The 26,147-nt window shown below is 40.2% G+C and overlaps 1 protein-coding gene across 1 annotated transcript in view; it reads left to right on the top strand.

Annotated features, from left to right (window-relative positions):
• The window catches only part of MAN2A1 (mannosidase alpha class 2A member 1), a 153,400-nt gene that overhangs the window by 25,190 nt on the left and 102,063 nt on the right, over positions 1-26,147 (top strand). Inside the window, exons 2-3 of the mRNA XM_009284206.2 lie at positions 12,357-12,617; positions 22,821-22,965. Coding sequence (XP_009282481.1) covers positions 12,357-12,617; positions 22,821-22,965 — 406 coding nt within the window. The remainder of the gene's footprint in view (positions 1-12,356; positions 12,618-22,820; positions 22,966-26,147) is intronic.

The raw sequence follows: 26,147 nt of genomic DNA, 5'->3' as shown, positions 1-26,147 counted from the left end.
CCCGCCCGCCCGGCAAGGGGGCGGGAGGGGCGGGACGGGCTGGGGGCTGCGCTGCGGCTTCACCGGCCGGCCGCCCTCCTCGGGGCCGGGCAGGGAGTCCTCGGGACCGGGGCAGGCAGCAGAAGGGGGAGTGCGGGGCGTACTCTGCACTGTGGAAACCAGTGCTGAGGACGGGTAGGAGCTGACAGGGAAGGCCGAGGGTAGATCTCAGCTGTGGCATCAACAGGTAGGTTTAGAGAAATGCTGACTTTATGTTATTGCTTTCCTTTTCGCTAAGCCTTGCTTTGGAGCCGTAACTGGCTGATACCTGACTGCACCGCATGGTTATACGAAGCAGTTCTTTAGTTCCTCACTTTCCCTTGTTGTCTGTGTGGGAGAGAAATGTAGAAGATGTGTGTCGTGGTAGTGTTCTAATAAGGAATGTTTAACCATGACAAGAAAAAAGTATTTCAGAGAGCGCATGGTATGCTGTGCAGAATGGCAGAATACTGTTGTGTATAAATAGCTTTATTTTCTTATAGTAGTAGACAAAAAAAAAAAAAGAGAAAGTAAAGTTATAGCTTATTTATGCTTGCACCGTATTTATTTTTTGGGAAATAAAACAAATGAAAGTGGGTTTTAGTACAGCTGTCAGACTTCAAGTGAATAGAAGAACTCAAAAGGCTTAATTAAGTAGTAACAATTATCTTTCTGATAGAATCACTAATTTTTCATTTAATGCAAAGATAATAGTTGATACCTATTTGTTAGCAGTAAAGATAAAAACCTTGACTTAAACGTAAAGAAAGAGTGCAGATCTGTTCTGCCTTTATTCCTTTGAATTACCGTTCAGAGGTCAGCCACTGTTTTTTGCAGGAACTAAAAGAATGGGAAAGAAGCTTAGGAGAAGAAAGCAAGACAAGGCTGGCTACAGCAGCTGTGTCTGTTCAGTATATAGCTCCAGCAGGAGAGTAATGCCATGTGTGACACTTGTAACAGCTAAGTACAAGTGCTGCTTTGGTGATATGGTCAGTATCTTATATTAGGAAATCACTTCATGTGTCTTTATACCACCAGTTGAGTTTAATCCAGGTAAAGAATAGAACAGGAAAGTCGTACATGGGTGGTTTTTTTTTTTTTTTTAAATGTTATATTTTGGTTTGAAATACTTGAGTAAACAGGGAAGATTTATTAGACATGTTTTGTCTTCCGTTGTCAGTGTCTTGCAGTTGAAATTCCTGTCTGTGTCCTACAGTGTAACGCTGGTCTGCAGTGTAACATGGTCTTATCTCTTGTGACCAAGGGTTTAGTACCTTAATCTGTTGTTACACCTCTTCCTTCTACGTGATCTAGTCAGCTAGAGACAAACATTTCTCCTTCCGTCCTCCTCCCTCCCCTCGGTCTTCTAGAACAGTCTATCAGTGTTTACTTTTTTTGCCTTTTCCATATCTAAATTTCTTTGAGGCTGCTGACTCTCAGTGGAGAATCCTCTGACTATCACTGTTTTGGTCCTTCCTTTGGGTTACCTTTTCCTTTCTTACTGCTTTATCCTTTGAGGAGGTTACAGATGAAATTGATGTGATTTTGTCATTTCCTTTTGCTGCCCGTAGGGTAGAAATTTTTCACTTTGTTACAACTGGGAAACCTCTGACACCTAGCAAATGCTTTCAGAGCCCTATAATACATCAGTTTAAAGTGAATGCAAAAGATGAAGAGTGGAATAGAAGCCACCAAAAATATTTGAAAGGAACAGCTTTAATGCTACCTCAGCTGACAAAAAGTTGTTTGTGTCAGTGCAGTGTTGCCAGAACTCAATGTACTGTAAGTGAAACTAGCCACAGATGTAAAAACTTCAAACTGTTTTTATTTGTGAAAAGCTATAGCAGCAGTAGATCCTCTGTCTGTAGATTTAAGAAGGCATTCTCTTTCATGATGATAGAGGTCAGAACTTTTTTTGCTTAGAAAAAGGGATTGAGACTCTTTTTCACAAGCTTTTGGATTCGTACCTCATTCTGTTCTGACAATGTGCTAATTTTCAGCTTTGCTGTTCCTCTGTACAGTTCTGGTAACAGCATACGTCACCTTTTGTGTCCTGGAAGTTGCATATTGATTAGTTTCTTCTTCCTTGCCTGCGTGGCTTACACTAAGCTCAGAGGAGAGCAGCGGGTACCTCTGGAAGCAGTCTCATGTTTAGCTTATGAGTGTGTGTCTATTTAGGCTTTTTATTTAATTTCTGCCAGGATTAGAGTTGGAATTTTTCAGCTGGCGGTGCCTGTTGGTCTGCATTCACCTAAAGTGTCATGGTACCTAATACCTGTAGTAAAATAAATGATTAGGATTGCTGCTCCACTTTCATTTCCACTTTTTCTTCCAGACAAGGCGCCTTCTCTTTGCATGGTCTCAGGGTAGTTTGTGTCACTCAGTCTTGTGAACCTGTCTTTTTTCAGGCTTACCTGGCAGTGTAGCCAAGAGTTGTCCTTTCAGAGCTTGCTTTCCAGTTTGAGAGTTCAGGTAGTTGTTCAAAGATGTCAACAGAAATATCTTGCAGAAATAATTTTTGGACAAGATCTCCCAGGATGGGTGAATGTCCACAGGCAGATGCCTTTACATATTCTCTAACCAAATACTTGTAAATGCCTTTCACTGCTGTGCTAGGCAGCGCTTGTGGTCAGGCTTGGGAGGCAGTGGTGACATTGTGTCTTCTTAAGTGTTGGGTTTGCAAAAGCTGGCATCAGTAGTCAGTTTTACAGTGAATGTTATCCACACCTAGCCATGGTAAGGTGGCATCGTGGCAACTGTAATAGAACTTGAGCGAAAGTGATTTATAGCCTTGTCATCATTGGTGGTGCATTTAAATCATAATATCAGAAGATCTGTATGTTGCCATAGAACTGAAGTCCCTGCTAATTTTGGGAGGATTAGGTACCTACAATACATGGAGATCAAGACTTACTGGCCTTTCCTCTGTAATTCCTGCATATATGTTTATGGATCCTGCCTGGTTGTCAGGTGTATATTATTCTTACGATGGCCTTATCACACCTTAAGACATCTTATGATGTCTTTCTCTCTGAGCCTGTTCCTAGCCACAGGATGCTCCTGTCTCAGGACATGTCTCAGGATACGATGTGTCGTAGTGTCCTGTCTCAGGCCAGGAACAATGTTATAACATTGCGCAGAGACGAGCTCAAGGTGGAGGAATAGCCTTAGGTGCATTTTTAGATTATTATTGTACCAGTTGTCAGTACAGATCATTGTGTAAGAGTCTTCTAGTGTAATAGAGTAGAAAAATGGTTGAGTATATTGTTTTTCTCTGTAGTAACACAGAATTCTCTGAGAAATCTTGTGTGACTGTACAGCGGAGGGAGTTTCAGAGTGGTGATTAGTCCTGTGCCATCTCTTGTGCAGCAAGTGTCAGGTGCAAGTGATTTGTGGGCTAAATTGGTAACTGCTAAATGAAAACTACATTCAAATCAAGTCTAAAGTGGAATAAGTCTATAAGCAGCTTATCTTGAAGAACCTGTGTTACTATATACAGATGAATACCAAATACTGATAAGCCCATATTAATCTATTCTGTATTTTGGACCCAAATAGAAAAAAAATCATTAGCCTAACATGGCTTGTTTTCTCAACTAACTTTACCTTGACTTAGAACAGATCCATAAAAGCTGTTAATTTACAGAAGCTTGTGGAATACTTCTTTTAATTCTAAATTTTGCTAGATTGACGCCTAAGCATGCGTGGCACACATTAAAAATCCAGTTTAAAAAAAAAATAAGTGAAGGATTTGTTTGTAAGAGTATCTTGCTTCAGAAATATATGGCCTTTGTGTAGTATTCACTTTTATTATTATCACAGTAATTCATTTTTAGTGAATTTTATGCCTGAGCAAGGCAAAACAGCACCACAACACAGCATCCTCTGTCACTGCCTGATAGGTGGTGGACATAAGCTTTTTCCTCTAACCACTTTCACACAGCTTGCTTTGGCTTTTATGGGACATATCTCCCCACTATGTGCAAGGTTGTTTCTGGAGATACATTTTTAAAACTCAAGTCTGCCATGATTTCGGTTGATAACTGGAATGGCACCAAGTGATTGCTCCTTGTTATCTTTGGTCTTTCCCTCAAACTTTACTAAAAGGCAAAGCACAAACATGCAGCAACTTCTATCTGTACTGTTTTCTTTTTTCTAAACAATTGTTATTTGAATAAGATCTCTCTCTTTCCCCCCCTCTGTGTTTTCTTCCCCCTCCCGCCTTTGAGCACCATTATTTGAAGCTTACTCTGATGTTCTCATGTGTGTTAACTGTTTTTATGGGCTCAGTAGTTGCATTGCACTGAACAGAAGTGATCAAGTACAGTTCCTCTAAAAGCAGCTGGCTTGTTCTTTTGTTTCCAGTGTCCTTCCAGCAAAGCATCAAGTGGCCTGGCTGTTGGTGGCTGCTAAAGGCTTCTTTACTGGATTCATGCTTTCAAGGCCTCTACACAATGCATCAGATATTTCTGCACAAATGGCGCAAGTGGTGATTGTTGCAGCATGGAGTGTTATTTCATGTGAGCTTGCCAATAATTTGATAGTCTTACCACCTGGCCAAAATATGAATCACGGTAGGGTGGAGCAGTAATAGTAGGAAATTAGGACCAAATACACGGCAGAAACACCAGCAGTTCTCTGAATCTGCGTGTTGAACAAAGGCGCCTTGTGAACTTTACTCTGGAGTACTGCTGTGGTAGTACTTCCCCTGCTGTGAGGAAGCACTACCTTCAGTCAGCCCTGAGTCTCCATTAGGTGGCTGTAACTACAGCATATCAGCTCATGCTTAGTAGCTACCATGCCCCAATTCTGTGCGGTGCAAACCTCAGCTCCCTCCAGTGTTGGCGAGTCTGTATGCTTCCTGTTTTGAAATAGCTACTGATACACGATAAACACCTTTTCCAGCTAGAGTTTTGCTAGGTGCCCTGCTGTAGTGAAGTAGCTGAAATCAATGGCTTGCATGGACTATAAATACACGTTTTGTTGCTGCATGTTCTTAGTAATTGGTGTAATTTTTATGAGCTCATTTGGGAGCTTTTGGACTATGTTGTATAACAAGGAACAGGACTTCTGTATTCAGAAGTAATGGAAGAGGCATGATCAGGTATTTAGAAAGTGTTTGTTTTACTCTAAAATGTGAATAGTGGCAATTGCGGTTGTACATAATTTTGAAGTCGCCATTTTCTTCTGACTTCTGAGCACTGAAAAATTGTGGGCACAGTGACTTTTAGTAGCATTCTTATGAGTTTCATGTCAGAGAAGATTGAATGTTGAGTGAAGAAATCCACAGAAAGAATCATTATTTTCCTGGATTTGAAACATGTTGACTTATTTAAAAAACAAACAAAGCCTTATTAACACCACTTACTAAGTTCACAATCTAAAAGCCTTTGAGTGTCATGGGAACAATCTTCAGTGTAAGATAATGAAAATTCAGAATTTCTTCTGCTGAGCTTCTAGTTGTAAAGGAGGAGGGGCCGTCTTTGTGAACATAATTACAGGTCAGTAACAATTCTGTATACTTCCTAATGTTCACAGTGTATTTGTCTTTGCTGCTTGCACATTTTGTGTAAAGTTTTGGCTAAGCAGCAGTCAAGCAGAAGCTAATAGTGTCCTTCAGTTACAGTCTTTAAATCTGGTGCAAAATGTTGCGCAAAATGTATTTTTCAGAAAAGTAGTAACACCACCTATAAATGATCACTTCCTTCTGCTACCTAGAGTCAATGCCTAACTTAAACTGTATAAACTAAATGGAGAGAGAAAGTTTCTTTGTTCTTACTTGACCTTTTCTTTGTCTGACACATGGTTTTGTTATTTTAAGTTTTGACTTGTTCAAATAAAAATAAACATTATTAAAATGCTCATACTCTTAATGCCATGTAAGCTGTGCTTCAGTTTTGTTCCTCTAGCCATTTACATAAAGATTCAGTATCGGGCAGGAAGGGGAATGAAAAAGGAAATGAACCTGAAACATCAGCTGGAGTAGTAGTGAACATTTTTCAGATTAATTGACTTTAAACAGGGAATATTTCTAGATTTGTCTCCATCTCCCTTTTCTTTCTTCTTGCCTTCAGATCACTGATGATGGTGTCAAAATTAGTCCCTAACAGCATGGCTTATTTTTATCTCTGTAAATTGCATGAAACTTAAGTCTAGGATAATAGTGCATTAAACACTCCTGTTATTGTTGCCTCTAGTAAAACAGAATGTGGAAGTCCATCAGCTTCTTATAATCCATTTGTCAGGCTGTTGCATCTTTGGAATAGAACTTTCTCATTTTTTAAGAGAACAGACTTTTGTTTTGTAGTTCAGTTAATTTGGAAGAATATCAGTGCCTTCGTAAAGTGAGCTTGTTTTGAATGGTACTTTAAAAGTAGGAAATTATTAACAAGGTTATTTATGTAATTTTCATCGTGACAAATGCACATAAGCCTTCTGCCCAGATAATAAAGGCTTTAAACCTTGACTTGTCCTTTTGACCCATGCATTGTATGCTTGTTTTTTTGTTCTATGTCCTACCTTGCAATGTGAATACGTGCTGAAACAGTGTGTTCAAATATTAAGCTTTGATGCTACATCAGGTTGCATTTTTAACTTTTAACTCCTTGCTTTTTCTGTACAAGAGGTGACCATTTAATTCTACATTTAGTATGTTCTGTTCACTGTACAGTGCTGTAACAGTGAACAGAAAATGCTTTCTGGTAGTACCATCTTGGTACGCTGGCATCTGATCAGAGGTTTATATCAGGATTTTAGCGAAGTTAGTACGTGATTTGTGAAGATGTACCTGGAAATAGTTATTGACAAGACTGGTGCAGAAAATTAAGATGATTGCCATTCAGTGCAGCCAGAAAATGAGACTTTTTGAGTCCAGTTTCCTCACTGCTTGCTGCAGTAACTCTGTATAGGCGATGATCTTGACTTGAATTCCACATCCCCCGGAGAACTCTGTTCAGTGCAGTACTCTGCTTTCTTCATCACAGCTCATGGGTGCACCAGAGCCTCTTATGCAGGACACTGCCAGCTCCTTTGTGGTCTCCTGCTTGTTCATGTGGGTGAGAAGAAGAATGGGCTCTGGCTGATTTTGAACCAAGCACTTGGTGGTTGCTGACTGAGTCTGGATACAAATAATCAAGTTCCAGCTGACCTAACCTCAGAAGTCTCTAATGTGGATTTCTCCTCTGCCTGCCTGTTTCTGTGAGCTTTCCTCATCTATGAGGAAATCTCATCTTGTCATACTCCCACTTTAATTATTTGAGCTAGCTGTCTTTTTCCTGATGAAATGATCGTTACTTGAAAGTGACTGCATTTAAAGGAGCGAATGTTCACTGAGGAGGTGAAAGTTGCAAGTAATACCCTTTCTGCAACGTACAATGTTTAGGTGTGAGAAACTGTCCATTCTCCATTTCCCCAGAATAAAGCAGCTTGACTGTTCATTGTGTTACTGGACTTCCCTCCTTGTGCTGGGTGGCAGTATGCTCCTTTCTGGAGAGAGTCCTTGCTACAGATCAGACCAGTGTCAGAAGCAAACAGAGAAGGACAAACAGAGGGCAGTGGGAAAGCAGACTGCTTTGGAGTATTTGGGGCATGAAAACTGCTGCAGGGTTCAGACTGACTGAAGCATAAGGAACTGTTTACATAGCTGGTTCATGTGGTGGAAGTGGCAGGTTGCTCAGTGCAGCTAGCAGGTATGGACAGTTTTTGTTCCAAATGGGAGGAGGGTGTGCTGGTCTGTGCTGTCCTCACATGGGAAGACTTCATGGGTTAAGTCCAACCCAATGTAAACGTGGGGATGGTGAACAGATGCGCCGCTCGTGTGGTACCATTCTTATACCAGTGCAGCTTGTATCTACTTTCGGGACTGTTGGATTTGTTGGTACTTTGCAGTTCTTGTAGAAACAGTTGCTTTGCTGTGGAGTAACAGCAGGGTTGCCTTTCTTGCTTTTTAATAAAACCTTTATTTGCACAATCTTATCAATATATAAAGGCGGAGAGAAATGAAAGAAAGAAGTTTATACCAAAGTTGTTATAAACTTGTCAACTGGTTGTATAGGCTGGGTGATTCATGCAACTTTACATAGCATTTCCTTATGTTAAAACAAGTATGTAGATTAACAGGGCATCCTTTAATGATGTTCACTTGGACTTACCCAGACAGCGTACCTCCAATTTTCTGTGCTCAAAGTCTTGGATCAGGATTGCTTCTTTTCTGAGAAGACTTGATGCTGTAAACTCAGGGGAAAGTCTGCTGACATTTATGAATTGTGCAGCTAGCCAAATTTTGCTATCCAGTATCTACAAAGCCATGTAGGTTACAAAATTTCAGGCAGAATTGGTTAAGGTAAAATTGGTGCATCTCTGCTCACAGAAAAATAAAATTCCCCCCTACTCACCCCCAAATGCGTGGAAAATTTTCAAACTTAGTTTAAAACAAAATACTGTTAGGAGTACCTTTTTAGTATTATAGAGGTCCTGTGTGTTTTGGTTTTTAATTAGACCTATTTAATGCCCCCCGTAACATGCTTCTAATCTGTTTTACTAGTTAATCAACGTCTGTTACTAGCAATCAATAAGATGAAACATTTTTAGAGTAACTTCACTGTTTTGTACTATTTGGCCTTGATATTTGAAGTTGGGCAGTGTAAGTCGGTTGCCTTCCTCTAAAAATGTTGAAACTGAATTTCCTTTATTTTCATATTTAATTTCATTGTCTTGAAGAGTTGCAATACTTTCCATGTTTAGCTCATATTTTAAAATAACTCTACTATTGAATACTACATTCTAGGCATTGTCTACCCCTATCTATTTAAAATGAGTAAGGAGAAAATGTGAATGTGCAATGGAAATAGACCTAGCTTTTGCATAATTTGGATCCATGTGAAATTTTCCAACCTGAGAATGGATTCCTGGCATTAACTATTTTCATACTGAATGAAAACTGGGATCTGTTTCTATTTTGTGGCACTGTTTCTTAAAGTTAACTCTCATGGCTGATGCGTTTCACAACAGAAATTGAAAATATTTTTAAAATCTCAAAAGTTTTGGTTGCCTGTCAGTTTTAACTTGGGTATTGCATGAGGTCATAGTTACGTGTTCTTAACTGTAGCTTTTTATTTCATGTTTTGCATGCAAGTTGAGTTAAAGCATTTCAATATGCCATGCACTAGGAGAGGCATGATGCATCTCATAGTCGTCAGAAAAGAAAGCAGGGTTGTCTTTATCAATGTCCTCTGTTAACTTCCACAATGGGAGATCTTTGTGAGGATTTCTTTCTCCAAATAACAGAATACCTACCTCCAAAGTTAAAGTAGCATACTTTAACATACTTGTAAAAATCACTACTCTTCAGAGTCCTAGGTAGGCTTGAACTCTCCACCTTAAAACTAAATTATTGCTGGAAGTATATAGCAATGTATAAAATCACTGTTGTTTGAAGATTATCAGTGAACAAATTACTATTTCTCGTGACACAGGAAGCAGGGAACTTAGTTTACGAAGAGGAGTATTTTTTTCACATAATAAACACTTAAAATGGTAGAACTTGTTATCATAGATATTTGAAGGTTTAAGATACAATAAGTTAAACGACAGGTCCATCTTAGAGATCCGAAGTATGACACGACCTCCAAATTGGAAGTTTGTATCTGACTGCTAGAGGTTGGCAGTGTATGCCAATGGGAGGATCAGTCTAATCATGTGTTTGGTGTTTCTTAATGTGGGTTTTATCCCCCTGCCCCCCCCTCCCCCCCCATTGGCCAGTGCTGGAGAGACTATACTTGGCTAGATGACATAAGGCAGATTGGTGGTGTAATCTATGACCAGCTAGTTGACAGGCTATTGCTAAGCAATATGAAACTCTTTTCTTGTAGGAATGTAAAATATTTCTAGAACATACGTGAATGAGAATATAAATTTTAAACAGTTGTCCGATTTTACAGTTGTAGAGGCAGCGTATATAGTAGTGGCATAGGTGTGAACAGCACTTTAGCGCTTAAAAACTTGGTAACTTTGGTGAACTATAGTCATGTGCAGTGAAGCAGGTCATAATTTGTATAGATGGCAGTTATTCTTTAGCGTCTTAGAAATCTAAAGATCAGAGGCTATGTTGGGCAGCCTGTAAAGCTCCAATCATTATTATTTTATTTATGTTATTTTTAGGGTGAGTGGCATAATAGGCTATTAGTTTTCTGTCTGAGTAGAGAAACCTTTCCTTTTTTTAAAATGTCGCAGACATCGAAAGGGAAAATACTAATTTTATACTGAAATGTGTGCACACTATCTTTAATGTATTATTTGAAAGATTTCAGTCTGGTTGTTTCTTTTGTGCCACCAGGGGGCATGGGACTACAGTTTTTTTCTGTCCAGTATCCCATCATCTGCATATTGATTTCCTGTTGTTTTCAGTTCACCTATTTTATAAGTTTCTAGTATTTGTTTCTAAACTGTTGAGATTCTAGGATGTTGGCCCTACATCTCAATTAGCTTAATCTGGATCCGTTGTCAAAATATATTTTTGTCTTTTGGGAAGCAGTAACTGTTTGCCTGTGTTGCATTTTAAAACCTGTTATTGTTTTCAGGATGTATCAGTCTAAGAAAAAAACCAAAGCAGTGGGTGAGCACTTTACACAGCCCAGAAAGTGAGGGGACAAACTTACTAACAGGTTAAAAAAACCTAAACTGTATCTTCTGCAGAATTACAAAGAACTTCCATAAAGATAGAATTATAGGAATGGCAATTTAGTAGAAACCAAAAGGCTGATTGGTATCTCTTGGTAAGGGGTGTTTTTTATTCCTGCAGACTTCCCAAAGCGAACAGAATTTAAAAGAAATTGCATATCACAACTTAGAAAGGAGGCTTAATCCTTTGCAAACTACAGCCTAACTACAGGAGTGGGAATTAACTTGGCATTTGAGGAAAGCAATTTGTCTCTTAGAAGGAAAATGCAAAGGCCTCAAGTAAATTATTATCAAAGGGGAAAAAAGTGTCATGTACAGGTTTTGTTTCTGATATTATTCTATACTACTTGGAAAATAAGGCATTGGTGCTAGGAAAAAGTTTTACTTGTCATTAAAATCATAGGTCACAGAATAGCTGTCTACTGAATCAATGTTACTTGTGTTGAATGTAATGGGTAAAATGTAAATGCCTGAATCCGCAGAGGGTTTTGTTGTAATGACAGCTTCCTGAAAAAAAACTTAATCATACATTGTATATTTTGGGGTCTGACCACAACTTTAATAATAGGAAGTGACTGGTTTTTGTTCTCTATCTTTTCTTATTATTGTTAGGTTGAAGTCAGTCTGAGGAAAGAAAAAAAAAATACTGTTAAGATGAAATATCCCTAAAAACATGTTAAATAATCTGGCCTCTTATGATTCTGTAAAAGCTAACACATTCATTCCTGAAAAAAAAAAGCATACCTCAAATCATTTGGAAGGAGTGGCTAGTACATGAGAGGGCAGTAGCGTTTCCAGGTATCTTGTTCTGCTATGCTCTGTCCTGTATTCCAACAGTACAGTGATTAGATGCTATTAAATTGTTTTGTGGTATCTGTCTGTCTTTCCAAGTTGCTTTGGGAGATATGTTGACTTCTTTCAATTCACATAGATGTTATCCTAGATCCTTCCTCTTGTGGCGCACACTAGAATCATCTACAAAATCCTGTTGGTTGGCAACTGAATATGGCCTTCTGACTGAAAGTGCTATCAGTTTGAGCTGTCTTTTACAGGATTATCTTGACGTTTGCAATGGTCCAATTATACAGATTATTACTATGATCAGGCTGTTACAGGATCTTTTACAACCATTAAGTGCTTTTGTTAATTTCTCTCTAAATTTCACTGAAAATAAGAAACTCAGTATTTATTGAAATATTATTTTACATGTACAGAAAAAACCTAGAATGTATATATCCTATTAATCCCATCATGATGTGACTGCCTTCTAAAAAATGGCTTTCCCTTTGATGTTCTAATGTGATGATAAATGAAAAGATCAGATTTTTGCGAATCTATGATAGACATGAAAAAAGTAGAAGTTGGCATAATTGGTACTTGAAACAGTGTGACCTTTAAGAATATCTTTGTACCACTGATTAAATCTTGTGCCACGAATTCAAGTTCATAGTGGAAAATGTAACTTCTGTTCTTTTCACTTATTCTGAAAAGAGAAGGCTTCATATGTTGGTTCAATTTCTTATTAGTTTGTCTTTACGTAAAATATAGAATAAAGATGTATTTCTTTTTTTTTGTGTGATTGTATACTATTGTGAAATTTATTTTTAATTCTGTCAAGAATTAGTCTGAGAAATAATTAAACTTTACTTTTTTTTTTACAGGGCCAGCTTTCAATTTTGCAAGAAAAAATAGATCATTTAGAACGCCTGTTGGCAGAAAATAATGAGATTATTTCAAACATACGAGATTCAGTGATCAATCTGAGTGAATCAGTAAAGGATGGTCAAAAAAATCCAGAGGCTATAAACTTCAGTCAAGGATCTGTCTCTGAGCTTTTTCCTTCTGCTTCAGTTTTGCTTGCAGTTGATTCTGAGGATTGTTTGTTTGCTTCAAAAAGTGGAAGCCATGGTTCAGGTGTACAGGTAAGCAGTATGTCTTTCTCTCTTATTCTGCTGGAGTCCTAGCTGTCATTACCTGTTAATTCTGCAAACGTCTAATTACTTGTAAAAGCTTGGTACTAAGCTCCTAATCTAAGACATAGTGGAATTGTTCAAGTGACTGTTGTGTTTAACAGATGTTATGAAACTGCTCCTTTTTACCTTTTTTAAACTGTCTAGAAACTGAATAGTGATTATGAAGAGCCAAAATTTCAGAATGCTTAAAAGTTCTTTAAACCGCCCCAAAAAAACCCCAGTGATTATACTCAGATCATTGTCCAGTACTATCAGAAGTTCTTTGGAAAGAATTTATTGAGAGTCTCTTCCCACTTCCCAAAATTGTTCTAAAATTGATGAAAAATAAAAAAAATTAATGACAAATAAACTGGAAATAGTGGAGAGTCTTGATTTAAATAGGTTTTACATTTTAGGGATATATCTGTAGATGGGTCTTGAGGCGGAGGCAAAGAATGTTCAACAACTAATAATTTAAAAAAATCTCAGGTACTGTGTTCCCTTTTGAATGCTATTTCTGTATTTCAGCATTCTTGTGTGTCTCCAGTTTGTATAAGGCACTTTGATCAGGAAGGAGGAACATATACCATATTGACTGGTTGGCATGAACTGGGGAGGCTGAAGTTTTTAAAGTCAAACACTTCAAGTTGAATTTATTTTGCTTTCTGGTGATGCTTGTGAGTTCATGGACTCATATATTCAGTTTTAATGGAGTGTTTCAGGAGTGCTGAGAATACTGTGTGAAGTTTGTGATCTGTACTGTTTTTGGGAGTCTTGTGGGAGTACTATAAATATTCATAGTACTCTAAAGCAAAGATTAAATTTTGAAGTCCAGCTTTCTCATTCTAGAAGTGAAATAATTTCTATTGCAGGAGAAAGACAGTGGACTTAAGATGAGTAAGTACACATATTAGAACAATTGTAACCTCTGATGTATCATTCATAATGCCTTTAAGCTCTTCAGGGATAGGTACCACCTTAATATGTCTCTTACAGAGAAAGTATTTTTTTTTTAAAGGCAGTATGTGACTGTTCATGTTTCCAATATACATTAAGACTTCTGTGCAGGAAAGTAAAGCATGTGGACCTATGATTACATATTTTCAAGCTACTGGATTGTTAACAGGTTATTCCTTCTACAGTCTGTTACTATATTAAATTATGTGCTTTTTTAGGTGCATTAGAAATAAGTTATAGTAAATATGAATTTTGAATTTTGAGGTAAAATGTGTTGGCTTAAATGCTGCGACATGTTAACCTGTTATGAATGGAAAGTAAAACATGTTTTCTTAAACTGTTGTCATGTTTTGCTTCACATTTGCAGAATGTCAGAACACGTACCTACTGTCAACTAACGTACCTACCTACCTAATGGTAGGCTGTAGTAGCTAAACTGCTTTTTGATAATTTTCCTTACTTTCAAGGTTATATGCATGTACTTCACTAACAAGGATAGCAGGGAATATTCTTAATACTGTTCCCTTACTCACACTTTCTTTCCTTGCCTTGCACAGGGAGGGAGGGCTTTAATGTTCTTCATGTCATTGCATTAGTATCTTGTACTCAGCAGGTTATCCACCATCATCCTTAAGTCACTTTAATACTGCTTCTGTGTACAGTTTCTCACTCTGCGAGTCTGACCCGCATTTCAGTTAGGGAATCTAAGACCTTGACTTTAGCAAAATTCCTGTAACACCATGTTAACAAGCTGATCTAAATTACTGTATTTGAATATGGTTTTACTATTTAATACTTTGCCAAGCTGGATGTGTTCTGCAAGGTCAGTTAATTTATTTTCTTCTAGATTTTTTTATAAAGACTGAGAAATTCTGAGATTATTTGGAGCATTGTTTTTTTTAATTTTATTTTAAATTCTAAAACAGCTTGTAAGTGTTAATTACCTGCTGTTCATAAATGTTAACTTAAACCCACAGATTTGGACCTTACTTTTTCCATGTTTGCCTTTTAAATGGACGTATGAGAATGAAATGAGAGACTAGAAAGAAGTAAGAACTAATATAGGTGAGACAGTGTTTGGATAAAAATCACTTTAGAGAATGAAGGCAAAGAGGCTTCACTGGATAAATTATGGGAGTTCATTATAGTCTCCCATCATAGAGCAACCATTATAAGAATAGATTCAAATATGGATTAAAAACCTCTGCTATTTCAGTTAGAAATATTACCAGGACTTGCGACTCAGAGGGATGTATTTTCTTTGCATAAATCGGACAAAACAAGTTACTAATAATGTGAGACCCAAAAGATTCTTGGGTAGGATAGCTAAAGGTTTTTTTTCATGGAGGAATTGTAAATCAAGAAATTGTATATGTTGTTACTTACTTGTGGTGTTTGTAAGTAGGTATGAAATTGCAATAGAGCTGGCCACTGAAAACAACACTGAATTGAGAATTCATGTAATTCAAATTAAATAGTCTAATGTGTACTTTTTTCAAAAGATAAAAATGGAGCTAGGTAATAAAACCAAAAAAATGAAGAACTCTGGATTAAATATGGTTAAGACCTGATGCTTTTTTAGGTCAGTAGTTCAAGAAGTATCTGGAATTTGTGCTCAAAGAAGGTAGAATTCTCAACAGCCATCACACTGAGCTGGAAGGTCTTTTAACTAATGTGGTGAGGTGTCTCCTCTCTTGTCCCTTTCAACTACTGAGGCATCTAACATTGTGCTTAGTAATGTTGCTCCTTTTGAAAATGAGGCACGAATCACTTTTTAAAAGGGTGGCCTGAAGAGGCATGAACTATGCTTTTATTTCTTCTGTGCAGTAGTTTAGTATTCACTGGGGTAAATGTGGTGTTTGCCCAAGACTTGCCTTACTTCAGCAGTTTGAGTCCCTCAGTATAGAGAAAGAATAAGCCCATATAGAAAGGCAGGCAAATGATAAGTTTTCCAATGTTTTAATTCAAAAGCTTAACAACATGACTGTCTTCTGAAGCAGCCACAATAAAGACGGGCAGCATCCTTTTTGAATTTCTATTTATCTACTGTTTATACAAAGTCCTTGCTTACTATACCAGTATTTTATACTTAGAAGTGAGATTAAAATATGTCCAGGAAATACTGGTCTTTAACCTTTTTTGCTTCTTACTGTTGAGTTACTTGGAACTTATTCTTCACTTGCAGTCATGTAACCTGGTCAAGTGATGATGTAATTTGTGATTAATCCTTTGCACAATTCTTACTGAGGATGGTAAGAAAGATAAAAATGACTTAACATCTGTCTTCTGGATCTCTTGGCATAAGGGCAGTGATTTCAGCCTGATCTGGCTTCAGTTTATTCATGTGGAAGTTTTTGAGTCCTAATTTTTTTCTTGGCTTTTTTTAACTGCTTCTGATTAACATTGGAATCACAGAATGACCGAATGGTTGAGGCTGGCAGGGACCTCTGGAGGTCATCTGGTCCAACACCCTGCTCAAGCAGGGCCACCTAGAGCCGGCTGCCCAGGACTACATCCAGATGGCTTTTGAATATCCAAGGATGGAGATTGCACAACCTTTCTGAGCAACCTGTGCCAGTGCTTGGTCACCCTCACAAGGAAAAAGTGTTTCCTGGTGTTCAGGAGGAACCTCCTGTGTTTTAGTTTGTGCCCATTGCCTCTTGTCTTGTCACTGGGCACCACTGAAAAGAACTTGGCTCCTCCTTTGCACTCTCCCTTCAGGTATTTGTACACATTTATAAGATCCCCCCCAAGCCTTCTCTAGGCTAAACAGTTCCAGTTCTTAGCCTTTCCTCATAGGAGAGCTGCTCCAGTCCTGTCATCATCTTAGTGGCCCTTTGCTGGACTCTCTCCAGTGTGTCCATGTCTCTCTTCTACTGGGGAGCTCGGAACTGGACGCAGTTCTCCAGGTGTGGCCTCAGCAGTGCTGAGTAGAGGGAAAGGACCACCTCCCTCAGCTTGCTGGCAACACTCCTTCTAATGCAGCCCAGGATACCATTAACATTCTTTGCTGCAAGGGCACATTGCTGTCTCATGTTCAATTTGGCATACACCAGGACCCTCAGGGCCTTTCCTGCCAAGCTGCTTTCCAGCTGGGCAGCCCCCAGCCTGTACTGGTGCCTGGGGTTGTTCCTCCCCAGGTGCAGGACTTTGCACTTCCCCTTGTTGAACTGCATGAGGCTCCTGTCAGCCCATTTCTCCAGCCTGTCCAGGTCCTTCTGGATGGCAGCATGACCCTCTGGCATATCAGTCCCTCCTTCCAGTTTGGTGTTGTCTACAAATTTGCTGAGGGTGCACTCTGCCCCATCATCCAAATCATTAATGAAGATGTTCAACAGGATTGGACCCAGTATTGACCCCTGGGTACACTCCTGGTTACTGGCCTCCAACTAGAGTTCAAGCCACTGATCACCACCCTCTGGGCCTGGCTGTTCAGCTGGTTTTTGGTCCACCTCACTGTCTGCTCATCCAGCCCAAACATCAACAGCTTCTCTATGAGGATCTTAGAGGAGACAGTGCTGAAAGACTTACAGAAGTCAAGGTAGACAATATCCATGGCTCTCCCCTCATCTAGCAAGCCAGTCATTTCATCATAGAAGTTTCTCAAGTTGATCAAGTGTGACTTGCCCTTGGTGAATCCATGCTGACTACTCCTGTTGACTTTCTGGTGCTTCATGTGCCTGGAAATGGTTTCCAGTATTAGCTGCTCCATCACCTTTCCAGGGATCAAGCTGAGGCTGACCAGCCTGTAGTTCCCTGGGTCCTCCTTCTTGCCCTTCTTGAAGATAGGAGTGACATTGCTTTCCTCCAGTACTTGGGCATTTCTCCTAGGCACCATGATCATTCAAAGGTTCTTGAGAGTAGCCTTGCAGTGACATCAGCCAGCTCCTTCAGTACTTGTGGGTGCATCCCACCAGGGCCCATGGACTATATATCCATTTTGTTCAAGTATTCCCTGACCTGGCCCTTTTCTACCAAGGGCACATCTTCCTTGTTCCAGACTTCCCCCCAGGTCTCTGGGTCCTGGGATTCCTGGTCTTGCTAGTAAAGGCTGAGGCAAAGATGATATTCAGTACCTCAGCCTTTTCCATGTCCTATGTCACCAGGACCCTGTCTCATTCAGCAGCAGGCTCTAGCCTTCCTTTTGTCACCTATGTAATTACAGAAGCTCTTCTTGTTGCCTTTGACATCCCTTGCCAGATTCAATTCCATTTGGACTTTGGCTTTCCTAACCTCATCTCTGGATGCTCGGACAGTGTTTCTGTATTCCTCCCACATTACCTATCTCTGCTTCCACCCTCTGTATGCTTGCTTTCTGTGTTTGAGTCTTGCCAGGATTTCCTTGTTCATCTATGCAGGCCTCCTGGCATTTTTGCCTGACTTTCTACTTGTTGGGATGGACTGCTCTTGAGCTTGGATGAGGTGATCCTTCAATATTAACGAGTTTTCCTGGGCCCCTTTTCCCTCCAGGGTCTTATCCTGTGGGACTCTGCCAAGCAAAGCGGAAAGTCTGCTTGTTCATCTATGCAGGCCTCCTGGCATTTTTGCCTGACTTTCTACTTGTTGGGATGGACTGCTCTTGAGCTTGGATGAGGTGATCCTTCAATATTAACGAGTTTTCCTGGGCCCCTTTTCCCTCCAGGGTCTTATCCTGTGGGACTCTGCCAAGCAAAGCGGCCAAAGTCTGCTCTCCTGAAGTCCAGTGATGTGGTCTTGTTTTTTGCCCTCCTCCCTGCTCTCAGGCTCCTGAATTCCACTATCTCATGGTCACTGCAGCCAAGGCTGCCTTTGACCTTCACAGCCCCGTCAAGCCCCTCATTGTTGGCAAGTAAGAGGTCCAGCACAGCACCGCTCCTCACTGGCTTCTCTATCACTTGGGTTAGAAATTTGTCACTGATGCACTCCAGGAACCTCCTGGGTTGCTTATGCCCTGCTCTGTTGTCTCTCCAGCACATTATAGGGTGGTTGAAGTTCCCCACGAGGACCAGATCCTGCAAATGTGAGTCTGCTCCTATCTGTCTGTTGGAGGGCCTCATCCACTTGTTACTCCTGGTCAGGCAGCCTCTAGCAGACGTCCATTGTAACGTCACCCATACTGGTCTGCTTTTTAGTCCTTGCCTATAAGCTCTCAGTCGGCTTCTCATGCATCCACAGGCAGAGCTCCATGCACACCAGCTGCTCTCTCACATAAAGGTCAACTCTCCCTCCTTGTCTTCCTGGTCTGTCTTTTCTCAAGAGCTTGTATCTCTCCATTGCAACTTTACGGTCATTGGAATCATCCCACCGTGTCTTCATGATCCCAGCAAGGTCATAGGCTTGCAACTGCACACAGATCTTTAACTCATCATGTTTATTCCCTGTGGTGTGTGCATTAGTGTACTTCAGAGAGACACCCTGGCATGCTGATTTCCCGGAAGGGGTTTTGGGGATTTCTCTGTAACTGCCTGTAGGCACTTCCTTGCTTACACGCAAATACTGGAGGTGACCCTGCTTAAGCCCTGTTTTGTTGAATATTTTTTTTTTTTTATCCTTCCGTGTCACATCACTGTTCATCACAGGGCTGCTGATGACTCTCTCCCTCCCCCTTTATTCCTAACTAAAAGCTCTCCTTAACAGGTCAGCCATCCTCCTGGCAAAGATATCTTTGCCCCACTTAGTGAGTTGGATCTCATCTCTCCTAAGCAGACCCTGATCTGTAAACAGGGTCCCATGGTCATACAACCCCAAAACCTGTTGCCAGCACCAGCTCCGCAGCTAATGATTGACCTGTAGTGTCCATGTCCTCCTCTCACACTCCTACCCCTCACTGGCGGGACTGAAGAGGATATCACCTGGGCTTCCATGACCTTGATTACTAACCTCGGAGCTCTGTAGTCACTTTTGATGCAGTCCAGGTTGCCCCTGGCAGTATCATTGGTGCCCACATGGAAGAACAACAAGGGGTAGTAGTCAAAAGGCTGGACAAGTTTCGACAGTTCCTCTGCAACATCCAGGCTCCTGGCAGGCAGCAAACCTCTCTAGATGATGGGTCAGGTCATTGAGCCAGTTATTTCAGAGAAGTGTTGATTAAGATTCCAAGATCTATTTCCTGAATTGCAGTTTCCAGCTCTTGAGCTCATAATCATGGGAGCATGGTTTGAGATAACTGTAAGGTAATAGGTGTTAGGGAAAAAATTATGTATGTTATGGACTGTAAAAATTGGTATCTTGCAGACTGCAGAAAGTTGCTTGTGAAATTCAGGCTCCATCCATGAGAAAAACTCATAGGAATGTGGGCAATTCCATGAATGGTTGCTTTTTAAACAAATATGTTTTCATGGTTGAAATGTCAAAAGAGTTTATCAGTCTTAACACTCATTGGTAACGGGCAAATTTACAGAGTATGCACTTAATTTTCTTCAGAAGGTTGCATTTCACAGAAGAATTACAGTTCCTCAAAATCAAATTTTAGAAAAGCAAGAAAATGCGGTATTAGGGTAATTTCAATGTAACCCTTATTTGGTCCCTTCAAGCTGGCCATACAGAATGCATATATCTGCAAGTATTTCACCTGTATTTTCCATTAAGCAATATTGTCCAAAGGTGGAAGCAATCCTGGTGGAGCAGTGACATGACAAGATCTTGTACAGGCCATAGATATCTAGTGTATGGACATTGTAGGCCCAGCTGAGGCTCTGCTAGTTCTAGGATTAGTGGCTTGTGTTCCCATCTAACATAACTTACTTCTCTTTGTATCTTAAGCTAAAGGCTTGTTGGTGGTTTGACCTTGGCTGGCTGCCAGATGCCAACCCAGCCAAGGTCAACCCACTGCAGTCCTTTTTGGCACCCAACCTGGGGCTTGAGGAATGAGAGATAGGACAGTAATTGGGAGTGGTAATGGCCAAAACTTGGATTGGATATTGCCACAGTGAAATAATTCTCGGGATTCTTTTGTTGTAATGAGGTGAAGGGACAAGGGGTGGAGTCTTATCTTGTGTGTAAACTTTCCACTTTTTCAGTGTTGTTATGTTATTTTGATTTTGGTGTGGGAATTTTTTTTGGTAGATGTAAGTGAAGTTTGTGAAGAGTGTGTGATGAATGTATATTTTATCAATTCTTCTTAAATATGTGTTTCACAGAGGTGAGGGTGGAATGTACTGGGTGCAGGTGCCCAGGTGTTGTCAGTGGAGGTCTCCAGGGGTGGTGTCTGTGAGGGAAGGTCAGTGCTGCCCTGTGCCAGACACAGCCATTCCAGCCAACTCCAGTACAGACCCACTGCAGGATACAGCTGAGCCCTCCATCAGCAAGGGTGGTGATACCTCTGGGAGAACGTGTTTTAAGAAGGGGGAAAACACTGCACGGCAGTGAGGTATAAGGAAAAAAAGGTGGGAGAGACAACCCTGTGAACACCAAGGTCATTGAAGAAGGAAGGGGAGAAGGTGCTCCAGCTAGTGGAGCAGGTTTGGGAGACCATTGTGGAGCAAGTATTTCCCTGCAGCCCATGGAGGACCCCATGCCAGAGCAAGTGGAAATTTTCAGAAGGAACTGTGGCCCATGGGGGATCCACGGTGGAGGAGTTCCTGAAGGACTGTAGCCTGTGGAGAGGATCCCATGCTGGAGCACTTCATGAAGGACTGTAGCACTTCATGAAGGACTGTAGCTTGTGGAAGGGACCCCATGCTGGAGCAGGCAAAAAGTGTGAGGAGGAGGGAGTGACAGAGAGGAACCATTATGGACTGACTGCAACCCCTGTACTGCTGCACCACGTGGGGCAGGGGGACATAAAGGAGTTGGGAATGAAGGAGTGAAGTTGAATGGGTCTAGAAGAGGGGTGGGGAGAAGGTGTTTTAGTTTTGTCTTTGTTTCTCTGTTTCTCACTATCCAACTCTATTTTAATTGGCAATAAATTAACATAATGCTCCCCAAGTCTGGTCTGTTTTGTCTGTGATGGTAATTGGAAAGTGATCTCCCTGTCTTTATCTTGACCCATGAGCTTTTAATCTTATTTTCCCCCCTATCCTGTTGAGGCGGGGGAGTGGGAGAGCAGCTGGGTGGGGGTTTGGCAGCCATCCAAGGTCAACCCATCACAAGGCCTTAAGTTCTTTAGTCAGATGTTTGTTTCAGATGTCTGTATTTTTCTCAAGTTTCCTAGCAGGACAGAAACCAGCTTACCACTGGAAAGTTTTAACTCCTGTGGTGGTAATGTAGTAAATGACACCTGTAGGCTGTTTTTGTGGAAGTGAAATGTTTGTTGAAGAAAGTTTGTCAGGTGTACAATTGTATTCTAACCATGGGGTTAGAACTAAACTAAAGTTTAGTTTAAATTTTTAGAACTACAGTGCCAGTAAAAGGCTTGTCCAGGTGACAATTCATGTTCATCAAGCTTGCTCTCTTTCCTAAAAGCAAACCAGAGCATTACAAAAATTAAAAAAAAAAAGTTGGATATGGTAACCTTGGTCTAAACTCACATTAGAATATTCTTTTTGAAGCTATCTGGTGGTATCTAAATTCCATAGGAACTTGTTAAAGTACCTCTAGAGTTGCTTTAATAACCTGTAACCTTCTTATTTGCATTGACAAATGAAATATGTCCTTCTTTGTATAATTAGTATACTGGGCAACAGTAAATATATAAGGAGCTTTGTTGTAGCAACTGGCTATAGTTCTGAACGTTTTTCCTTGACAGTTTATTTCAGTTCCCTTTTGTGAGTTTGACTTTTAGAATCATAGAATCATTTAGGTTGGAAAAGACGTTTAAGATCATAGAGTCCAACCGTTAACGTAGTACTACCAAGTCCACCACTTTTGCCTCAATCTCTCTCATGTTGTCCTCTCTTCTTACTGCTTGCTTAGTTTGTCCTTTTCATCTTCTGCATTCCCCTATTTAGTGTATTGTGCTATTCTGTATAATTCTCTCCCTACCCTCCTGCCCCAATGCCATTGTGAGCTGTCATAATTTTTTGTGACTTAAGGCTCTTATTCCTACCCTTTATATAATCAATTTCAGTCTCCTCAGAACAGGGCCTGCCAAATACTCTGCTTCCTGCCAGCTGTGTCTTGGGTGTCCTAGTGTGACTTGAAACTTGCTCTCGTTTGTCAGTTTTCTATTCATTTGACACTTCATCTCTCCCTGTGTAATGAACAAACTGATCCATTTTTGACGACAACAGCTTTGGTTTTTAATAGCAGAACTGTTTTTGTGAACTCATGTTTTATATTCCTTTTACCCTTTTTTAGATGTTGGATGTCTATGACATTCTTCCTTTTGATAATCCAGATGGTGGCGTGTGGAAACAAGGATTCGATATCACGTACAATGAAAATGAATGGGACAGTGAACCGCTTCAAGTTTTTGTCGTGCCTCACTCACATAATGACCCAGGTAATTTTTTAACTGTATTGATCTAGAGGCTTTTGAATCAAGAAATATATTGCCATTTCTGTTAAGATTTGGGCTTTTTTGAAGCATACTACGTAATATGTTAGATTTAAGTCTAGCTAGGTGGTTAAGCAGATGTATAATTCAAATGCCATTGTCTTCGAGTGACAACTGTTATGATAAGAGTTGTACATGTACTTATTTATTAACTGGAGTAGAACTTCATTGTTGATATTGGAAGGTAATATGGATTCTCTGTGTTCATCCTGCTGGTAACCCAGTCAGTTTATTCATTGTTGCATTAAATATGGCCTGTTCTTATTTTGACTTTTTGGACTGTCATAGGTATGTAACCCTCAGCCTGTGCTAGAGAGATGTGCTTTTTGGAAGATGTGACAGTGGCAAATCTGAGGTTTCTGACTTGTGCACATCCCCACCCCCAGCCTACAGTGGGATAATGTTAAAGTCTGGATTTAAACTGAAACCTAAGTGTGCTTGCATAATTTCACTTCTTCCTCCCAAGTGGATATTTACTGTGTAATAAATAAAATGGAGAAGTGTCACTTTATTTTGAAATAACTGTAAAATACACCCAAAAGCAGTGAATTATACTGCTGTAGTATACTCCTGGTACACGTACACTGACCATGAGAAGCTGGTGAAGCTGCTTGTTATTGTGAAAAGCCACAATTTCAGCATTTTAAAACTTTACTACCGTGTATCTCTAACAGTTTAATTTGTTGTTTGAAGTACTGTGGATTTGAGTGAAGTAAGATATGGTAGTTTGAACATAAGTGACTTTTATTTGCGTGTGTGTAGCATTTTCAAAGAAAATGAACACTGGAATTTAGAGGGACTGTATTGTCCAGTTATGACAGCTAAAATAACAAAGTATGGATATAATAAAAATATTCAGAGAAAATAATCACAGTATAAACTTTGATCTGCTTTTTTGTAGAACTGTCTTTAAACCTGTGTCCATTTATTTCCTCTCTGGTTGTCGGTCTCCTGAAAACTTTCCTGGAGAGAAGCCACACCCTGTATAGTCATTTAATGAATCTGAAACCACCCTAAAGGAATGTACAGAACTTTTAATTCTCTTGGTTCTTATTAGAATGGGGTATGGAGTTTACCTCTCTCCCTTCTTTCTGCTGAAGCTAGTAGGATCATATCCTATTTGGGGGAGGACGGTTGGCATCCTGCTAGAGGCCAGTTGCCTGGTGTCACATCTGTCCTTCTGAGATGATTTTAGCTGGATTGAACAAAGACCCCCTGCACAGTGCAGGCTGAGGTAGCTCTACAGGAGCATGAGGCTTGGGAGCTGCAGGGGAAGGTCCCGAGGGAAGGTGAGAAGAGCTTTGCATAAAACTTCGCTGGTGTCCCTTCAAGTCATGAGGTTCGGTTGGGGCTCAGTGTTCCTGCACTGATTTTCTTTTTTTTTTTTTCAGGTGCAGTCTGTTAGTGGAGGCTAAGAGCCTGCATTTTTAAGCTTCACATTCCATGCCCTCTTTTCAGTGGATCAGTAGAGGAGACATTTTTTTATGTCCTTGAGATAAACTTTCAGACTGTTTGTTTTGGTAGACTTTTCCAAACTTAACCAGTAGATTCCTTCTAATTCTGGTGCTAAGCTTGCTGTTTCATGACTCTGTCTAGGTTGATATATCAAAATGGTAGCTTCTCTCCTCTTCCTACTCTAGAATTTATTAAAAACCCCTGTGGTTTCATAACTGCATATCCAAGATGTTTCAGATCTTTTGGCATTGCCATTAGAGATAGACCTCTGCCCATTTCTCTAAAGGAGGCTAGTTTTGACTATCCATATGGGTCCCATAAAAGAACAGGGTTTTTTTAACACAACCCCTGGTTCTTTTTCTAGAGGTTTTAGTGATTTTGTTTTTATTTTTTTTTAAATTATTTTTATTTTATTTACATCCTTCTGTAACTGTCTTCCAAAACAGAATATATTGGGCTGATTTCCTGTGTGGTGCCTGGCCTGTCTTGCAGTACTCCATGCAGAATTGACCAGTTTCTGTTGCCATTCTGGAAGGACTCTTTAGAGCTAACCTTTAGCTTTCTGACCTCCAGCCTTCTACTTTCTTCTTCACATCTAGATTCCTGTCTTGCCTCCTATAATCAGGCAAACAGCTATGCTAGATTTTTCACAGCCAACACCTTTTGTGTCTGACAAACTTTGGTGTTGGGTGCCTTAATCTAGTCTTTGGTTCATCCTGTAGCACCTGTTCTGCTTACCAAAAGTGGCCCACGGAGCACTCGTGTTCCAAGCGATTTGCGTGTTGAAGTTACTGGACCTCTTTTCACATCAAGATTATTTTGATAGATACTAATATCTGTCACTACAAATTACGTTCCTCTTCACTGTGTGCCAAACAAGGCATACAGTCTTGAGGCTGCTGTTGGCTCAGCTGGCCAATAGTGAAGGCTATCAATATCAGGTTATGCTGGAGGAGGCTTCAACAAAACCTCCAGATTTTTAGATATGTGTCTTTTGGGACTAGCAGACTAAATAGCTCTGTACTGCTCCTATAAGAAGGGTCCCCAAAATAGTGGAATTGTTGGGAAGAAGGACATACCTTTTATTAGCCTCCAAATTAGGATGGCAAATTACTAAGCTCACTCAATGAGGAATGCCTTGAGCTTCACTGTATATTTGCCATGATGCTTGAATTATTACACCTTCTTTGGAGGGTCAGAGGATAACAAGGGTTTTCTCCAGGTCCAGAGAAATGGGCAGTTCCTCTCTATGTACTGCATTCTTCTCTGTCAGGTTTAGGTTCTTGGTCTGTGTTTAAAAAAAACCAACCAAACAACAAAAAAAACAACAAAAAAAACCCAAACACACACATAAAACCCCCCAAACAAACAATCCCCCAATCACAAAACAAAAAAACAGAAGCCCCAAATAAAAACCAACTGCACCACCACTTCCTTATATCTAGTCTGACTCTACCGCCCTTTAGTTTAAAGCCATTCCCCAGGCGCAACAGGCCCTGCTAAAAAGTTTGCCGCCATCTTTTTTATAAGCCCCCTTTAAGTACTGATAGGCTGCAATAAGGTCTCCCCAAAGCCTTCTCTTCTCCAGGCTGAACAACCCCAACTCTCTCAGCCTTTCTTCATAGCAGAGGTGTCCCACCCCCCTGATCATTTTCGTGGCCCTCTTCTGGACC

The sequence above is a fragment of the Aptenodytes forsteri genome, unplaced genomic scaffold (genome assembly GCF_000699145.1).
Source record: "Aptenodytes forsteri isolate BGI_AS27 unplaced genomic scaffold, ASM69914v1 Scaffold69, whole genome shotgun sequence".
In the NCBI taxonomy this organism is placed as follows: domain Eukaryota; kingdom Metazoa; phylum Chordata; class Aves; order Sphenisciformes; family Spheniscidae; genus Aptenodytes; species Aptenodytes forsteri.
The sequence above is the reverse complement of the archived record's forward strand: the minus strand, read 5'-3'. Positions and strand labels throughout refer to the sequence as shown.